Source organism: Monodelphis domestica, chromosome 4, assembly GCF_027887165.1.
Source record: "Monodelphis domestica isolate mMonDom1 chromosome 4, mMonDom1.pri, whole genome shotgun sequence".
Classification (NCBI taxonomy): Eukaryota; Metazoa; Chordata; class Mammalia; order Didelphimorphia; family Didelphidae; genus Monodelphis; species Monodelphis domestica.
In genome coordinates, this window is record NC_077230.1 from 140,334,503 (window position 1) to 140,354,812 (window position 20,310).

The 20,310-nt window shown below is 33.3% G+C and overlaps 1 protein-coding gene across 7 annotated transcripts in view; it reads right to left on the bottom strand.

Moving 5' to 3' along the window:
- The window catches only part of LRP1B (LDL receptor related protein 1B), a 2,480,145-nt gene that overhangs the window by 1,028,590 nt on the left and 1,431,245 nt on the right, over positions 1–20,310 (bottom strand). For all 7 annotated transcript variants that reach the window (XM_007494117.3, XM_056797188.1, XM_056797186.1 and 4 more), the window contains 2 exons: positions 18,157–18,346; positions 1,701–1,823 (listed from right to left, as the gene is read on the bottom strand). In XM_007494117.3, the coding sequence (XP_007494179.2) occupies positions 1,701–1,823; positions 18,157–18,346 (313 nt within the window). The remainder of the gene's footprint in view (positions 1–1,700; positions 1,824–18,156; positions 18,347–20,310) is intronic.

Below are 20,310 nucleotides of genomic sequence, written 5' to 3' on the forward strand. Positions count from 1 at the left end.
ATTGATTGTAACCCCATCCCCAATATAATAACTTACCCTGTTCATTTCTTCCATTTTATCCATTTTAGCCTTAACTCTGTCAGAGAACACAACTACTACTTCTACCTTCTCTGGATCAACTAAAGCAAAATATATTCTGTTCTGACCCCTCACCATCATTCTATGTTGATTCTTATTTTGAGTGTGTTTCATGTAAACAACACAGGTCCTGGGTTTTTTTCTCCTTTTTACTATACATTTTCTTCCCATGTGTAAATTCATCCCATTATACTCAATGTCATATTTACTATCTGCATTTCCATCTATTATGCTATTTCTCACTATTAGTCCTGATCTTCCTTTCTTTCTGTCCTGTCCCTCATAAGATGTCCAATTTCCTTTAACTAATTCCTCTCCAATTCACACCTCTTCCCCCAAATCCATCCTTATCCTTTCCCCTTGCCCTTTTAGTTATAAATCAGTCCACCTTTCTAAAGATCTTTTGAAGAAGGATTCTTAGAAAGATCTTGTCTCTTTCAATTCTTCCATTCCATAAATAACAGTATCATAGGCCCAAAGCTCAAAAAATGTTCAGGAAACTGGATTAAGCATCATGAGAAATATATAACATAGATATAACATGTTTCCTGCCTTCATGGAGCTTACAGGCACTAGTGCTTAACACAATAATGGAAAACTGACTATCATTCTAGATAATTAACTGGATGAATATAAGTGCTTCACAAATGGATTTTGTGTTTGCTGAGGAAATGACCAGAAATAAAACCTCTGTTCTAACTCTTGTCTTTGGCAGTGACTTTTAAGGAGCACCAGAGTATCAATTTGTCATTGGCACTGATAACAAAATGGAAAAATGCCTTATTGATTTTTTTATAATCACTTGAAATCACCTTTTAAGTAAGTGTCTGCATTTTTATCTCTTATGAGTAGTGTTCCTGAGGATTCTTAAAATCTCGTTTCTACCAAAAAATGTTAAGAAAGAACACAGGCGATACCCAGTCAAACTGCGCATTGGCTATGGGAGGGGTGGGGGAAGGGAGGGAGGGAAATAAAATGATTTTTGTAACCAAAGAACAATGTTTGAAATTAAAAATAAAAATTAAAAAAAATGTTAAGAACAATTATCTATGTAATACCTTTCTAAATCTTCATTTGTTAAGGTCCTTAAAACCTCCTCACAAGTTGACTATATATATATTACACACACACACACACACAATTATTTTGTATGTGTAGTGCTTCCCAAGTGGAATTTAACATCTGTAAGGACAAGGTCTGTTTCATTTTTATCTTTGTAGCCCCAGTGCCTAGCACTATGACATATATTTAACAGGTGCTTCATAAATATTTTTTGCTTGAACAGTTGACTAGACGACAATAAATGCTAAATGAAATGTAAACAATATTTGACAAAGATAATATATGAAAGTAAATTCATGGTACTTTTTTCTATGGCATATATTTAAATGTATTTTACTTGTATGTTGTAAATAATTACTAATTTGAGGTAAAAAATCATATCTTGTTGTACAATTCATATATTTGAATTTAACTGAGCTAAATAATAAGTTCCCACATAACAATGCACCTCCATGACACTATGGATTTCCATTTCCAAGCTTCATTTTTGTTCACTCTTTTCAATTCTCCTTTCTTCTTCTATTTGGTATGTCCCGACTTTCACAAGAAAAGAAACTTACATATACATGTGGTTCCATTCTCATCGAGAAGTTGATTGTCTGCACAAGCACAAACTCGACCTCCAGGAATGGCTAAGCAAAGGGTCCCACAGCCACCATTGTTTACTCGACAGGCATTATTACCTTTAAAGGAAAGTACAAGAAAAGCATTTAAAAATATAAAAAGTAAAGCCAAACAGTAAGTCAGTATGTTGTTAATCTCCTTGCTCAGGAATGGCAATGTTTATTTATCTGTAAGCATGTGTATACATGGCACTGTGTATATATGTATATGTATGTATCTATGTATATATATTATATGTACATATATATATGTGTGTGTGTGTGTGTGTGTGTGTGTGTGAATATCACAAATGAGGGAACTGAAGCACAAATAGGTTATCTGAGTTACCCAGGGTCACACAGCTAGTAAGCAAATAAATATAGATTCTAAATAAAAACACACAAAAGTTAGATAAGCTAATAATTCAGAATAAGCACACACACACACACAAACAATGAGGGATCTAGTCCCACTTACTACAGGAACTCCTCTAGGCTTTAATTTCCTCATTTACAAAAATAGGAAAGTTGGAGTAGATGATCACTAAAGTCACATCTAACACTAAAAGAATTATTCTTTAAGATCATTTTATCTATCTATCTATCTATCTATCTATCTATCTATCTATCTATCTATGTATGTATGCCTGAATTTCAAAGTAATGTTCAATAAGAATGACATCACAATCATGTATAAATACATATATACCTCTGCATATTAACATAGCAAAGACACTAGTAAGGTAATAGGTGATACCAATCCCACCAGTTCATAATTTTATGTCTCATTTTATAAGATATAAATTAATAATTTGAATATGCCAGCTTAGGCACTTAAGACCTAAAATAAAGTGAATTTAATTATCCAAAGGCACAACAGAAAAATACAAAAGAGGTTCTGAATTATATTGGCAGTTAAGGTTCAAGTGAAAAAAACTTTTTTACTAAAGTGACAGGTTAGGTTATTATATCAAAGGCCTCAGGGGCTGGATGTGTCATGTAGAGAATAATAAAGAGGGGAGAAAACCACATCCCATAAAATTGTGCTATATGCATAAATATTTAACTCTATTGCACAGATTATTATGGTATGGTCCTCAGTTCAGGGTGAATGACCTAGAATAGATTAAGATGCATTTTTATTATTCTAAAAACTAAATTCATTTTGGCAAGTTTACCATCCCCAAATAAAAACAGAATTAAAATCTAGATAAGCTAATAATTCAGAATAATCTTTTAGTATCATTCTCTGAACACAGTAGTAATTATTCCAAATTCCAACTTTACTTCCAACAGAGATGGCACCCCAAACCTAATTTTCAAGTTATATTCAGATATGGCCATGTTTATTGCATGACCCTGTAATCAGAAATGTAATACTTCACAGGACTATCTGGCTTTCTGTCTAGGCAATCCCATGTACTATACAGGAATAAATCACACATTTAATAATTTTGCTAACATCCAGCTTCTAGAAAATTAGAATTAATTCAAGAATGGAGAAAGAAGAAATGTGAGGAATTTAGAAGAGTAAAAAAAGAAGGGGAAATATTGAAAATATTATATTAGGATACAATTCTATTTATAAAAAGGGCATTAAACATTCAATTCTCAATTACAAAGACATGAGTTATTCATACCACTCAGTCCTAAGCATGAATTTTAAATGTTTAGAAATATATTGCTACTTTACAGACATTAAAAAATGTATTTTATATGTGAATAGTATGACCTGAAAAAGAGATATTACCATTGGTTCCATTATAATGTAACAGAGAAATCTAGATAAACTATCTTAGTACCTATTATTTATGAGAATATTCTTATTTTTTTTTAATTTAGAATATTTTTCCATGGTTACATGATTCATGATTTTTTTCCTACCCCCTTTACAACCCACCTTCCAGAGCTGACAAGCAGTTCCACTGGATTATACATGTATCATTGTTCAAAACCTACTCCCATGTTATTCATATTTGCAATAGATGGTGGTGGTAGTAGTCTCTTGGAAGCCGAGAATGACGATTGTCTTTGTGCATGCGTGCACAAAGATACTTGTGCGTGAAGGAGATTTAAGTGGAAAAGTCAATGCACAGAGACAGTCCCACTCTCTCGGTGTTGGAAGCCTGGGTCCAGTGACACGAAAAGTCATTACACCTGGAGACTTCCTCAGCTGCATTGGATGGCCGTGTTATCTTTTGTGCTCCAACACGCCCTGAGCACTCCACAGTGCTTTGCTGCGTCGCCATCTCAGCCGTTGAACTTTCTTATTGGTTTCTTCCGCCTGTTCCGCCGAAGCAGTCTTCACATGCTGGGTGAGCAAAGCCCTGGTTCACCAGGGGTCTATGACCCGATGGCTACCCTCACAAGGTTTAGCCGGCCTGTCAAAGCCATTGCCCAGGGTGTGGCTGCTGCCACATGCTAGCAGCTACTAGGAGCCACAAGTGAGAGCTGGGTGTCAGGTGAGGGTCAGAGGCTAGCAAGCCTATTTGCAATAGAGTGATCTTTTAACATCCAAAGCCCAATCATATCTCTATAAAACCATGTGATCAATGATATGTATTTCTTCTGCATTTCTACTTCACAGTTCTTTCTCTGGATATGGATAATATTCTTTCTCATAAATTCCTCTGGATTGTCCTGGATCATTGCATTACTGCTAGTAGAAAAGTCTATTACATTCAATTGTGCCACAGTGTAGCAGTCTCTGTGTACAACATTCTCTTGGTTCTTCTCCTCTCGCTCTGCATCAGTTCCTGGAGGTCATTCCAGGTTACACAGAATTCCTTCAGTTCATTATTCCTTTCAGCACAACAGTATTCCATCACCTTCAGATACCACAATTTGTTCAGCCATTCCTCAATTGATGGACATCCCCAAACCCCATTTTATAATTTTTTTGATACCACAAAGAGCGAGGCTATAAATATTTTTGTACAAGTATTTTCCCCTATTATCTCTTTGGGTACAAAACTAGCAGTGCTATGGATGGATCAAAGGGCAGACAGTCCTTTAAAACAATTTGGGCATAGTTCCAAATTGCCCTCCAGAATGGTTGAAACAATTCACAACTCCACCAGCAGTGTTTTAGTGTCCCAATTTTACCACATCACCTCCAACATTTATCACTTTCCTTTGCTGGCATATTTGCCAATCTGCTAAAAGTAAGGTGGTACCTCAGAAATTGTTTTTATTTGCATTCTTATAATTAGGAGCAATTTAGAAGACTTTTCTATGTGATTATGGATAGTTTTCATTTCATCATGTGAAAACTGCCTATTCATGTCCCTTGACCATTTGTCGTTTGGGAAATGACTTGATTTTATTGTAAATTTGACTTAGCTCCTTATATATTTTAGAAATTAAAACTTTGTCAGAAAGTTTTGATATAAAAATATTTTCCCAGTTTGTTGCTTTCCTTATAATTTTGGTTGCATTGGTTTTGTTTGGACAAAGCCTATTTAATATAATCAAAGTCAATTATTTTATATTTTGTAATTTTCTCTATCTTTTGCTTGGTCTTAAATTCCTTCCTTTCTCACAGATCTGACAGGTATACTTATCAATGTTCACCTAATCTGTTTATGATTTTTCATTCTTTATATTTATTACCCATTTTGAATTTATCTTAGTATTGGGTGTAAGATGTTGATCTGAAGCTAATTTTCCCATACTGTTTTCCAATTTTCCCAGTAGTTTTTGACAAATAGTGAGTTCTTTCCCAAAAGTGGGGATCTTTGGGTTTACTGAACACTAGTTTTCTGAGGTAATTTACCTCTATTCTATTCCATTGATCCACCCTTCTGTATCTTACCCAATACCATAATATTTTGATGACCACTGCTTTATAGTACAGTTTAAGATCTGATGATGCTAGGCCCCTATCCTTCACTTTTTTTTTCATTATTTCCCTCCATGTTCTTGATCTTTTGTTCTTCCAGATGGACTTTATTATAATTTTTTTTTCTAATTCTATGAAAAAAAGGTTTTTTGGTAATTTGATAGGTATGGCACTGAATAAGTAAATTAATTTGGGTAAGATTGTCATTTTTATTATGTTAGCTCTCCTTATCCATGAACAATTAATGTTTTTCCAATTATTTTGATCTACTTTTAATTGTGTGAGAAGTGTTTTGTAGTTGTGTTTATATAATTTCTGTATTTGTCTTGGTAGATTCCTAAATATTTCATATTGTCTTGAGTGATTTTAAATGTAGTTTCTCTTTTTAACTCCTCCTTCTGCATTTTGTTGGAAATATATAGAAATGCTGTTGATTTATATGGGTTTATCTTGTACCATGCAACTTTGCTAAAGTTGTTAATTATTTCCAATAGCCTTTTAGCCGGCTCTCTAGGATTCAAGAATACCATCAAATCATCTGCAAAGAGTTATAGCTTAATTTTCTTGTTGCTTACTTTAATCCCTTCAATTAATATTTCTTTAATTACTACTACTAGTATTTCTAGTACAATATTAAATAATATAGATGATAATGGGCATCCTTGCTTCAATCCTGTTCTTATTGGGAATGCATCTAATTTGTCCCCATTGCAGATGATACTTGCTGATGGTTTTAAATATATACAGTTTATTATTTTGAGGAATGGGTCTTCTATTCCTTTACTTTCTGGTATTTTGAATAGGAATGGGTGTTGTATTTTGACAAAGGCTTTTCTGCATTTATTGAGATACTCATGTGATTTCTGTTGGTTTGAATATTGATATGGTCAAATATGTGGATGGTTTTCCTAAAAATAAACTATCCTTGCATTCCTGGTATAAATCCCACCAGATCATAGTGAGTATTCCTTGTGATAACTTCCTTTAGTTTTTTTGCTAGTATTCTATTTAAGATTTCTGCAACTATATTCATTAAGGAGATTGGTCTATAGTTCTTTTTATTTTTCTCTGCCTGGCTTTGGAATCAGTACCCTATTTGTGTCATAAAAGGAATTTGGTAGGAATTCTTGGCTTATTATGCCAAATAGTTTGCATAATATTGGGATTAATTAACATTGTTCTTCAAATGTTTTATAGAATTCACTTAGGAACCCATCTGGCCCTTGGAATTTTTTCTTAGGAAGTTCCTTGATGATTTATTCAATTTCTTTTTTTGAGATAAGATTATTTGAGTATTCTATTTTATCTTTTATTAACCTCGGCAATTTATATTTTTGTAAATATTCACCCTTTTCACCTAGATTGTCTATTGCCATATAATTGGGCAAAATAGTTCTTAATAATTACCCTATTTTGCTCTTCATTAGAGATGAGATCACAATTTTCATGTTTGATACTGTTAATCTGCTTCTCTTTGTTCTTTTTTTATTAGATTAATCAGTATTTTACCTATTCTATTTATTTATTTAAAGTAACAGTTCCTGGTCTTATTTATTAGTTCAATGGTTCTTTTACTTTCAATTTGATTAATTTCTCCTTTAACTTTTAAGATTTCTAATTTAATTTTTATCTGGGGATTTTTAATTTGTTCCTTTTCTAGTTTTTTAAATTGTAAGCCCAATTTTATTGATCTACTTCCTTTCAATTTTGTTGATATAAGCATTCAGAGAGATGAATTTTCCCCTTAGTACTGCTTTGGTGGTATCCCATAGATTTTAACATGTCGTCTCCTTGTTATCATCCTCCTTAATGAAGTCCATAATTGTTTCTATAACTTCTTTTTTGACCCACAGTTTTGAAGAATTAGATTACTTAGTTTCCAATCAATTTTAAATTTGCCTTTCCATGGAGCCTTGTTAATTATAATTTTTTACTGCATTATGATCTCAAAATGTTACATTTTTTATTTCTGCTTTTCTGCATTTGTACGTAATATTTCTAGGCCGTAGTACATGGTCAATCTTTGTATATGTACCATGCTGAAAAGAAGTTATATTTGTTTTATTCCTGTTCAGTTTTCTCCAGATATCTATTAATGCTCATTTTTCTGGTATTTTATTCACTTCCTTTACTTCTTTCTTGTTTATTTTTTGGTTCAATTTATCTAGTCCTGAAAAGGGAAATATGGTCTTACAATCTTATTCTTTCTTGAGCTCCTTTAATTTTTTTCTTTAGAAATCAGATGCTATACCATTTGGTACATAAATGCTTAGTAATTATGTTACTTCATTGTTTATAATACCATTTTAGCAAAATGTAATTTCTTTCCTTATCTCTTTTAATCAGATCAATTTCTACTTTAGCTTTTTCTAGTATCATTATTGTTCCTCTTTTTTTTTTACTTTAGAAGACTTACTTCAACCTTTTACCTTGAGTCTGTGTGTAACCCTGACTCAAATGTGTTTCTTATAAATAATAGATATTGGAATTCTAGTTATTAATACACTCTGCTATCCACTTCTGTTTTATGGATGAGTTCATCCCATTCACATTTACCATTTTGATTACTGTATATTGCCCTTCATCATATTACCTCCTTTAAATCCTGCTCTATTCCCTTTCTATCTGTTCTTCCTCACTAGTGGTTTTTATTTTTGCCACCTCCTTCTTTCCCCCTTCCCTCCAATTGCCTCCCTCTTCCCTTGTCTTATTCCCCTTCTATTTCTCTATGGGGTAAGATAGAATTCCATACCCCATTGATTAGGGTAATATAGTATTCTATACTCCACAGAGTACATTTGTTTTACCCTTTTTGAGTCAGTTAGGATGAGAGTAAAGTTTTAGCATTTCCTGTTACCACCCTTATCTACCTCTTTCTTTTTATTGTATATAATTCGCCTCCTTCTATCTCTTCCTTCCCTTATCTCTCAATTCAACCCTCTCTTTCAAGCTTCTGACTGATTTTTTTAGATATCATTCATTTGCATGCATATCATATCATATATACATATTGCTCCATAGCATATTATAATAATCAGCTTACTTCTTCATCTTCTTTCTGAATAAATTCCTTCAATCATCTTTACTACTAAGAGTAATTTTTGAGAATTATAGAAATCCTCTTTCCTTGTAAACATATAAACATTTTGACTTTTAATGAGTCCTTTAAATTTTTTCTTTCTTATTTATGTTTTGGGCTTCTTTTGTTTCTCATGTTTGGACTTTAAAGTTTTTGTTTAGGTCTGGCTTATTCCTCAGGAATGCTTAGAAATCTTCTATCTTATGGAATGTTCATATTTTTCCCCTGAAAGAATATATTCAATTTTGCTGAATAGGTTACTCTGGATTTTAACCCTAAATCTTTTGCCTTCCTGAATATCATATCCCATGTCTTTTGATCCTTTGGTGTATAGTAGCCTCTAGTGACTGTTGGTTTCTTTCTGCCTGCTTGAATTATTTCTTTCTTTGGGACTTGAATTAAGCTATTATATTCCTGGAAGTTGTCATTTGAGGATTTCTTTCTGGAGTTGAACTTGAAATTCTTTCAATTTCAACTTTATTTCCTTTTTTTAGGTTATCTGGGCAGTTATCTTTGATAATTTCGTGTCATATGATGTTCAAGGTTTTTTCTGAATCATAACTTTCATGTAGTCCAATAATTCTCTAATTCTCTTTCCTAGATCTGTTGTCTATGTTCATTTTTTATCAATAAAATATTTCATGTTTACCTTTGTTTGTTTTTTTTTCATTCCTTTGATTCTGCTTTATTTTTTCTTGATTTCTCATAATATCATTAGTTTCTAGATGGTCAATTTTGATTTTTAAGATCTGATTTTCCTCTGTCAGTTTTTGGTTCTCCTTTTTCAATTGACCCATTTCTTCTTCTTTTTTAAACTCTTACCTTCCATCTTGGAATCAATATTGTGTATTGGTTCCAAGGCAGAAGAGTGGTGAGGGATATGCAATGGGGGTCAAGTGACTTGCCCAGGGTCACACAGCTGGGAAGTGTCTGAGGTCAGATTTGAACCTAGGACCTCCCATCTCTAGGCCTGGCTCTCAATCCACTGAGCTACCCAGCTGCCTCCTGGCCCATTTCTTCTTGCATCATTTTTATTTCTCTTTTCCACTTTCCCTCTGCCTCTCATAATTTCTTTTTGTAGTTCTTTTTGAGTTCTTCCAGAATCTGTATCCAATACATAATTTTTCCTTTGGACTTTGTGCTTCCTTTGCTTTTACTTCCCCCTTATGTGTCTGTACCTTTCTCTTTGTCTTCATAAAAATTATTCATAGTTAAGTATATTCTTTTTTGTTTGCTCATTTTTCCTATCTAATTATTGGTAGGCTTGGGGGATAATGTAATGGTCTGAGGGCTAAGAGATCTGAGAGCCCTCTCCCCCTGATGATTCAATTGATATTTGAGATGCTAATATCTGAAAGACTTGCCTCAGGATTTTATGTAAACTTTTGTTCTCACTCTGATCTTGATCTGGTTAGGGGCTGATCAAATTTTAGCCCTGGCTTAGGCTGAAGTTTTTGGTTTCACTGTCTCACCCTGTACTTGATCCATTTAGTTACACCATTGATTGTCCTGTTTTGGAGCTTTTCCCTGAGCTTTTGGTAAAAAAAAATCTATACTTAATACTTAATACTATCAACCACCCCAAATTGTGAACTAAGTCTTTATCTCAAGCCCAGACTAGAATTGCCTGGGCTGGGACTCTGAACTTCTCCACAGGTATGAAATTTCAAGGGGTATGTATTGGTTTGTATCACTATTTTCCCAGGCAGTAAATCAGGATCTGGATATTGGCTGAAGCATAGGTTCCAGAATAGAGGACAGTAGATGTAGGGTAGAGGGGTGTGGCTTTTTCTTGGCTTGTTCCTCCCTTCCTTCTACAGCTTCTTGGTGGCTTTGCTCTCTTCTTACCCCAGTGCCCCAGTTTTTCATTGCCTACATCTTGGGTTTTTCTTTTCTTGCAAGTTGTTTTATTTCCTTGTTAGTTCATCCATTCCTGTATTTGTTTTGTAGTGATATTTTCATCTTGGTTAGAGAGGATTCTCATGGTGGCTTTGAACTGCTCCAGATTATTCCACCATTTTGGCTTCACCCCCCAGAATTCCTCAAGAAACATTCTTGTTAAATCCAAAATCATAGTTTTTCTCTCAGGTTGAAAACGTAGCTTATGAAATATTCTAAACAATTAAAAGATCATTATCTTCTTCAGAAGCATCATCTTCTAAAAAGGGAATTCCATAGGGTCATAGAGCTTATTTTGAAAATTTCTTAGCTTACAAATTAAAAGAGATATGACTGACATATGAAAATAAGTATGACATGGTAACAACAACAAAAAGCAGGCTAATATATAACTGGAAAATAGCATAAAATATGAAATATATATGTCAGAATTTACTCTTAGTTGGTATAGAATCATAGGGGAATAAATCTAGAACCTGAAGGCACTTCAGAAATCATAAGGCCCAAATCCCATTTTTAACTAATAAGGAAATTGTGTTCTAGGGTAGTGAAATGACTTGTCCAAAAGTCACACAGGTTATGTGTCAAAGGAAGAATTTCAACACACATCCTTTGACTCTGAAGTCAGTGTTTTTCCCACTATACCACAATGAGAATGAGCCCATCTGTGAGACAGAAATCAATCAGGAAAAGAACTGCAGGAATTCTAATTCTAGGCACAAGAGCAATAGGGAAATTGACAACTATCTTTGGGTTGATCTGCAGAGGTATCCAGGAAAGAGGAAAGATTTTACAGACAGCTGAGGAATCAAATTTAGGAATAATGCTAGGGAGGAATAAATGGTACTATATTAGAAAAGAACTATTGACAAAAGTGTTAGGATTGGACAAAAATGGATTTCAATAAGATGAAGGGAGCTCTGATACCTTGGCATTTACATATGTTTTATATACATTTATAAGACCTATTCCTAGCCCCACCTACACATGCCAAGTATCAAAGAACTCTTCATATTTTTTATGACAAAGCCACAAGCGTTTGTTTAAATTATGCATTACAGCTTCCCAAAGGATTGTAATAAAGTGAAGAAAGGAAAGACAACTGCCAGTATATAATAGGCCCACACTAATATCTCAACCTTTCAAGAGGCTCTGCAATTTAACTTTTCTGTCAAATGTAACCTTTACATTTCCTCTAAATTATGGGAAAAAGAAAGGGAAATGGCAGGATAGCATAAACCAGTAGCATAAGAGAAATCTGGGTACTTCATTTTCCCCTCCATCTTTGAGAAAAGGGTCATAGTATTTTCTACAAGATTAGTAAGGATCCTTCCCTCAAACATCCTTTTGATTGTCCAGTCAGAGATTTGTCCACATACAGCCATCAGTCTCCAGATATGTCATTGAGCTACTTAAAAACTGGTTAAAAACAAAACAAAACAAAACAAAAAAGCAAAGATATTGTTATTATGATATAGGCACTTACTGGGTTTCAAACAGAACTGGCTTCACTGGCAATGGTGAAATGCAGCCCAAAAAGTTACTCTGAGGTCAAATTCAATTCATTGAAGGGAAGACTGTCATAATCTTTTTTTTTTTAAACCCTTACCTGACGTCTTGAAATCAATACTATGTATTGTTTCCAAGGCAGAAGAGTGGTAAGGGCTAGGCAAAGGGGGTTAAGTTATTTGCCCAGGGTCACACAGTTGGGAAGTATCTGAGGCCAGATTTGAACCTAGGACCTCCTATCTCTAGGCCTGGCTCTCAATCCACTGAGCTACCCAACTTCCCCCAAGACTGTCATAATCTTAAATAAAAGACCCCCAACTTGAAAATGATCTCCTTGATGCATCCTTCTCCAGTAAAAGACTTAATGAATGTTAAATAAGCTTAATACTATATATATATATATATATATATATATATATATATATGTATGTATGTATGTATGTTGTTCAGTAAAATATCCTGCTAAATTTGCTTGCCCGCCTTATTTCTGAATTCTTTTGGAGAAAAAAAATAAAGCCTCAGTGTATAGGTTTTCAATCTACAGAGCTACATATATAAGATAGATAAGGACCTTGTTAAGAAAAATGGAAAAGGCTAACTAGGTGGCTCAGTGGATGGAGAACCAGTCCTAAAGACAAGGGGTCCTGGGTTTAAATTTGACCTTGTAATCTTCTTAGCTGTGTGTTCCTGAGCAAGTCACTTAACCCCCATTGCCTAGCCCTTACTACTCTTCTGCCTTAGAATGGATATATAGTATTGATTTTAAGACAGAAGGTCAGAGTTTAAAAAAACAGAACAAAACAAAACAAAGAAATACGAAGTAGGTATCATATAATATGAATATTTTTTACAAATAATAACAAAAGACTCAAATATAAGTATATCTATCCATCCTAACCAAATGCAACATTAACAAAAAGGAAAGATTAAAGGGAAAGTGGAGTCAGAGATTACAATTCAAGGAAGAGATTAGAGATGAAGTAGTTCAACTATATAACATCTATCAATGGCTGTTTCTGTTTTGCATCCAGCTGCTATTAATAAGAGCTGGTGCCAGAGACTCTCAGGTACTCTTTGGTAAGTGTCCTGTTGCAACTGACCTTCTATTTGCATACTTTGCATTCAGTTTGCCTTGGTTATGCCTCTGTGCTTGCTGCTGTGCATACCTGGGATGTATTGTGTCCTCATCTTCTCCCTCATCATCTCCCACAATTTTCCTCCAAAACTCAGCTTAAGCACCACCCTCTGTATTATTAGCTCTTCCATGATCTAGTCACTCTTCTTTCCCAGGTTTGTGTGCTTAACCTGAAGATCGCCTGACATTCGTTTTGTATGTATTTGTACATACTGTCTTTCCTCAAAACCTTCCTCACAGAACATGTACTCCTTGAGGACAGAAAGCATCATCCAACTTCCTAATGTATTAAGGTGTTTCAGAGAGTTTTGTTGACTTCTTGAGCAATCCACAGACCCAAGAAACATGCTTGTCCCTTCATAAGCCTACGTGTGGGACCAAAAGCAGCCATGTGTCCTTATAGATATTACTGAATAGATGGGAAATCAAGAGGAAAATGAGAACACTGTTAGGATGTAAATCCATGTAGTGGAAAGGGATGGTTCCCTTTTGAGGCTTAAAGTTACTCATGACATAGATATTGCAAGTTCTAGCTCACCCTTCCACATCCTTCTGAAGGATTCCAGATGCTCTGCTATGTATTGTGTGGCCATGCACCATGTCAGGACTGAGGATACAGACTTACAACCCACTCCCTAAAGACAAATTTGGAACTTCCTTCCAAAAAATTAAGTGAAAAGGATCATAATCCCATACTTTATAGAATCTGCCTCATACTTGGTAAAATGGATACTAGAATAGAGATCAGGTAAGTTCATGTTATTCTTTCACCACCAAACCTGTTAAAGTTAATACTATACTTATATAATTGTGTTATAGTTAATAAGTCATGACTATAGAAAACTGAGTGCAAATGATCTGTGAACAGTGAACTGATCATTGCATTAAAGAGATTGTATGACTATATTCTATTCAAGGATTTGCTTTACTAAGTGAAAATATTTAGGAAAGAAGATTCAGGACTTTCTTTCAAATACATGGAATTATCAGATTGTTATTTTAGGAAGAACTTATTTTGTCTGATACAGGAAGACTGAAATAGAACACACAGGTGGAATCTGACCCTACAAATTCAGCTCAACATGAGATAATATTTCTTAAAAATAGAATGTACTACCTTAAGCAATTATGAGTCCCATTCCCAAGGGGTGTTCGAGTAACTGCTTGTATGAGGGATTGTTGATAGAGCTACAAGTCAAAATCTATAATTCTCTGATTCCACACACTTATTTTTAGGAAAACTGCAGTGGAATAAATTCAGGGAAATACTAGTTCATTTGAATGAATAAAGTTTGTCAAATATATTCCTTTCAGTTGTTTGCCTAAAAAAAATGATAGGGAGATCATTAACATTTTATAGGTAAGGCAATTAGATGGCACAGTGTATGAGAATGCTGGAATTGGAGTTTAGAAGACCTAAGTTCAAATCTTGTCTTAAATATCTACTAGTTGTGTGACTTTGGGCAAGCCATTTAACCTCTCTAAGCCTCAGTATCCTCATATATAAAATGGGAGCAATAATAATGCCTACCTCACAGAGTTTTTATGTGCATCAAATGAAATAAAAATGTCATGTTCTCTAGAGCCTATAGTGCTACATAAATGTTAGATATTGCTATCATTAGTGTTACTATTATCAACATCATCATGTTGATAATAATAACCTGAAAAGGAGCAGGAGTTTCCTTGGCCACCTACTTTCCTTTTGTTGGTTTTTGTATGTATTCTCACTTTTTCTTTGAATTTTTAAATAGTTGTCCTTTTTCTGTGTATTCTTTATCAGTGAAGAATCACTGAGGAAAGGGAATACATTTTGTTCTTTTGCCTTTGTAATTTCATAATAGATACAACAATGATACAGGTGTATTAAATACTTTTTTTTAAAGATGGTTATCTGGGGGGGCATGGCAGCTGGGTGGTTCAGTGGATTGAGAGCCAGGCTCAGAGGTGGGAGGTCCTAGGTTCAAACATAGCCTCAGAGACTTCCTAGCTGGGCAAGTCACTTAACCCCCATTGCTTAGCCCTTAACACTCTTCTCCCTTGGAACCAATATACAGTATTTTTTAATTTGAAAAATTTTATTTAATTGATTAATTTAGAATATTTTCCATAGTTACTAAAATACAGTATTGATTCTCAGATGAAGGTAAGGTTCTTTTTTTTTTTTAAGATGGTGTTCTGAAGGATAGAAAATGAAGAAAGAAAATAAATTTGGTGAATGATGGGCTAAAACTGCATTTGTATCAAAAGATATCAGGATTAAAAAGGGACAATGACTAGCATTTGCACCTTTCCCTATATTCTTTAATTCACTCCGGTCTTCCTAGAATACTATGTCTAGGTTTAGACAACTAGTTCTTTAAAGGTCATGGAAAAACTGAAAAGGTCCAGAGAAGCACAAGAATGATCAAATATGAAATAGAAGTCCTATGAGGAAATGTTAAGTAAATTTAAAGTTGTACACAATAGAAAAGAAAAAAGATGGAGGTTGAAATAGAAAGGGGAAAGGAAAGAAAAAAGAAGGAATATTGTAACTAATATTCATAGTCAACCAAAGTAATTGTTTTATTGTCCCTGTCAGTTGATCTTTCAAGATTCATTGAAACTTTAAAAATATTTGATCACTCTAACAACCTTCTACTAAAAACCTATATGATTTAAAAAATTGTGTAACTGCAATCCATTAATATTTATTTATCTATGTATCTATTTGTTTGTCTGTTTGTTTGTTTATTGAGTGCCATTGGGTGAAAGAGAGGCATTATACAGGTTATACATTATACATTCATATCAAGTAATGAAAATTCTTACATAATTCAAGGTTCATTTCCAAGTAGTACCATTTTGTCCTTCATAAAAATAATTCATAGTGCAATAAGTAATAAACTTACATTTGTCATACAAGTAACAATATATACTTTTCAACAAATGTTTAATACTTGAAATAATGTTAACATAAAAACTAAATCACAAACATCTCATTTGGATCAATGCAGACAGTCAAACTGGAAAGAAAATTTTAATCTATTTTAAATATTTTAAACTATTGATACTGACCCAAATAATGTTATACCACATTCAAAAATGACTCAGTTTTTCTGGTTGACAGCAAGAGGTAATTGTTGGCCATGAACATGGGGACAAATAACCAAGATGATTAACTGATTTGTCTATCTTGATAAATAATAATTAACCAGTCTTCACTAGATAAAGTTAATATATTATGACTTAAATTATATGATTTTTAAAGTAAAGCTAAGCAAGTATGGTTTAATTATAGAGATTTACAAATTATCTGTTCTCCATTACTAAGACACAGCCAATCATGTCTTTATTCTTTGATTTAATTTTTACAGATTTGTTCTTCTTTAATTCCATTGGGCAGATCATGGTCCATGTCTATACAAAGGCAAAACCCAGTTTTATATACATGATTGTGAGTTTGTCTAAAGATCATAATCATACTTTCTTTCACTTATGTTTTCAAAATATTTTAACTGGGGAAGTTTTATATGCAAATACATTCTGATTAATCTTTGCTATGTCAGGTTCATATTCTTTCCTTCTTGTTAGTGTAGAAAAGATATTTCGGGATAAAAAAGTAGAATACATCTTATAATTTTGTTTTCTATTCTTAGTTTTCTATTATTTCATATAATGTCATCTTTTTTGTCTCCATATGATCATTCACTTGTCTTGGCCTCCATTTCCTTTTCTGTAAAGAGTGTTGAACTAGGTGAACCCCAAGACATTTTATAACTCTGAATCTATGATCTTCTGATGCTATGAATAATTTTTGTCTAACCAGAATTCTTCAGATAATTATCTCCATTTTTTACTTCACTTCCATAAAGACAACCTTATGAGAGAATTTATTTTAACATATACTGAATTATTACTATAATCTTGAGTTTTTAATTAGAGGCTCTAGTAAGTTACTTTTGTATACATTTCCTTTTTTGTCTTAGGAATTCCTAAGTTATATTTCTGCCCCATAAAGTCTTATTATTAGATGGAGTGGGATAGGTGGCTAAGTCAATTGAGAGTTAGACATAGAGATGAGAGTTCCTGGGTTCAAATTTGACCTTAGACACTTCTTAGCTGTGTGATCCTGAGCAAGTCACTTAACCACAATTGCTTAGCCTTTACTGATCTTTAGAATCAATTTTAAGAGAGAAGATAAGGGTTAAAAAAAAAAGATAACTATTCTGATCCAGGTAATCATCCAAAACATTTCCAAAAGACCCATGATAAAAAATGCTATTCACTACCAGAAAGTAAATTTATGAACTTTGCATTGTGAAAGGGAATTCTTTATTCTCTTTTTCTATTTTGAGTTAATCAATCTTAGAAACCCCTACTTAACACTTTGTTAGCTATCAAATAAGAGAATTCATCAGTTTTAGCCAGCATTAAAAACTAGCATTTTAAAACAATCAACAAAGAAGCTAATCAGTTAAATGAAAAGCTAAACACCATTAAGATACTCATTTCTTTTTAAAATATTATACTTATATTCCCCTTCAAATGTCTATCACTTTTCCTAAAGTTTTTCCATTCTCTTCAAAAAAATTTTCCTTACTAGGAAACTTTTAGCTCTTATGCTCTTGAAAAACTCAAGAGAATCATCATATGACAATAAGAATTGTTATTTTTCAGGTTCAATGATTTTAAAAAGAATGGTAGAAAACCTCATTATTTCACTCAAATATAATATCTTGAGCTATTTATTTACCCCAACTATCTAAAACAAAATTTAATGATTTTTTTCTGGTGGCATGGTCCTGAATTTGAATGACTTTGAAGTAAGCCAAAGCCTTTTATCATAAAACTTAAACAGTGTTTTCAAATTTAAGCCCTTCTATAACTACTAAAAAATATAATTTGGTATGAAATTCAAAGGAAATGTTATTGAAGTTGTTTTTGTTGTTTTTTTTTTATTCCTCTATACCTTGCTGTTTACGAGGATCATATATCTGAAGTCCAAACAAAGGCGGTCTTTCTTGTCTTAGCAGTGTCACCTCACTGGTCATCAAATCAAGTTGGAAGATGGAGCCATTCATGTAGTCCGTCCAGAACACATAATTCCCATGATGTGACAATCCAAAGGGATGGTTCAGTTCTTTCCCACTATAGACAACCTAGAATATATTAGCAAGATAAGGAAAAGAAGATCAGATATCTAAGGTTTGGGTAAAAACAGTGTTCAAACTGATTACTCAGTTTGTAATCAATATATTTTCACCCATATCTTCTTTCAATTACCCTGAAAAAGGACTCTTTAGTACTAATGTCATTTCATGAACATATATATTTATTATACAAAACACAGAATGTTAAAACATCTTTGATGTTGAATCACTTTAAATGCACTCCTTGATAACAATACCTCACCTTTGAAGATTCTTTTACAAATAGTTTCTCTCACAATGATCTTGTTAAGTATTAGGAGGAAATAGTATTATTTCCATTTAGCAGATGAGAAAACAGACACTCAGACACCCCTTTCTCCAGAAATAGTCTATTCTTTGCACTTTGTTATTGAGTCTAATCACTCCATCTCTATGGAGAACATAGCTTTAATATCACCAAAAATAATCTTCCTCATCTCCTTCATCTGACTCTTCCCCTTATTTCCCACCCCACCCCATCAAGTAGAGGGAAAATAGATCAAAGCAATTGGTATCATCAATGAGCAATTATGAATGAGAAGCAATAAAGGCTTCTCTGTCAATTTAGTTGAGGCAGATAGATTGCATTAGGCATAAAGTGCTGGACCTGGAGTAGGGAAAACCTTAGTTCAAATCCTGATTCAAATACTTTCTAGCTATAAAGCCGTGATTGACCATTTGACTTTTGCCTATTTCAGTTTCTTCAACTGTAAAATGGGGGCAATAATAGCACCTACTTCCCAGAGTTATTGTGAATATAAAAGAAGATAACATTTGCAAAATACTTAAAAAATCTTAGAATCCAATATAAATAGTAGCTAGTAGTCATAGTAGCAGTAGTAGTTGCTATGACTCTAAAGGAACTAAGCTCATATATTCAACTTAAAAAGTAATGTCTAGGAGACATGGCTATGGAAAAGGTATTGAGAAATGAGGAGAAGATAAAAGATTCTCAAGGGAGTTCTCTGTGTTTTTTATTTTGTGTGTTTGTGTGTGTGCATGTATGCATGTGAAGGTAGTAGGATAGCTCAAAGTTTTGTGATGGATGCTTCTTTTAATTGTGGGGGGAATCATTTTTAAAAAAGACCTTTTCCATTCCCTGACAAGAACTGATATTTTTAGTGTCATCATGTGACTAAAGAGGGGATTTGAGATCACTTTTTGTCTCTTTTCTGAAGGAAGAAGTGCTAGAAGAGCTCTCATTTTTTTTTCAAATTTTATAGTGAAAATGCAGAATTTATCAAAATGGGCCTAAGGTGAAACACACATCAGGTGAAAAGCACATGTCCTGAAAATAGAGTACATTTACTGTAATGCCAAAACCTGATAAAAATCCAGAGAATTGGAAAAACAAAGAAATAATAGTTTGAGAATTCTAGAGAGAAAGGTGTCAAATGAAAATCTTCTCATTTACTCCCTTCCCACAACCATTTTTATGCTGTGACAAGTTCTTTGTCAATAAAATATAAAATAGCAAGAATAGAAAGCCTATATATATATATATATATATATATATATATATATATATATATATATATATATATATATATACTTTATTCTGAAATGAGAAAGGTTAGAACTATCTGGCTTTTGTTCTGTTTTCATTTTAAAGAGTTGCTACTGTTGATTTCAAATCAATAAGGAATGTAATTTTTCATTTTTATGGGAATTTAATTTCTAATGGTAATTAAATTTAACAGATTAGTTTAAGATAAGTCTTGTCCACAAAAGTAGAAAAGATGTAGAGGCTAGTTACTATGAGTCAGATTTTAAGTAGTAAATCTTAATTTTGCTCAGATTCCACTATTAATGCTGATCTACTCAGCCTAACATGGTTTAACCTGGACTGGGTGTGATTTAATTCCCTCCACACAGATCTATAAAGAGTAAACTGAGAAACAACTGAACTGCCTTGCCATCTCCTAAAACAATGG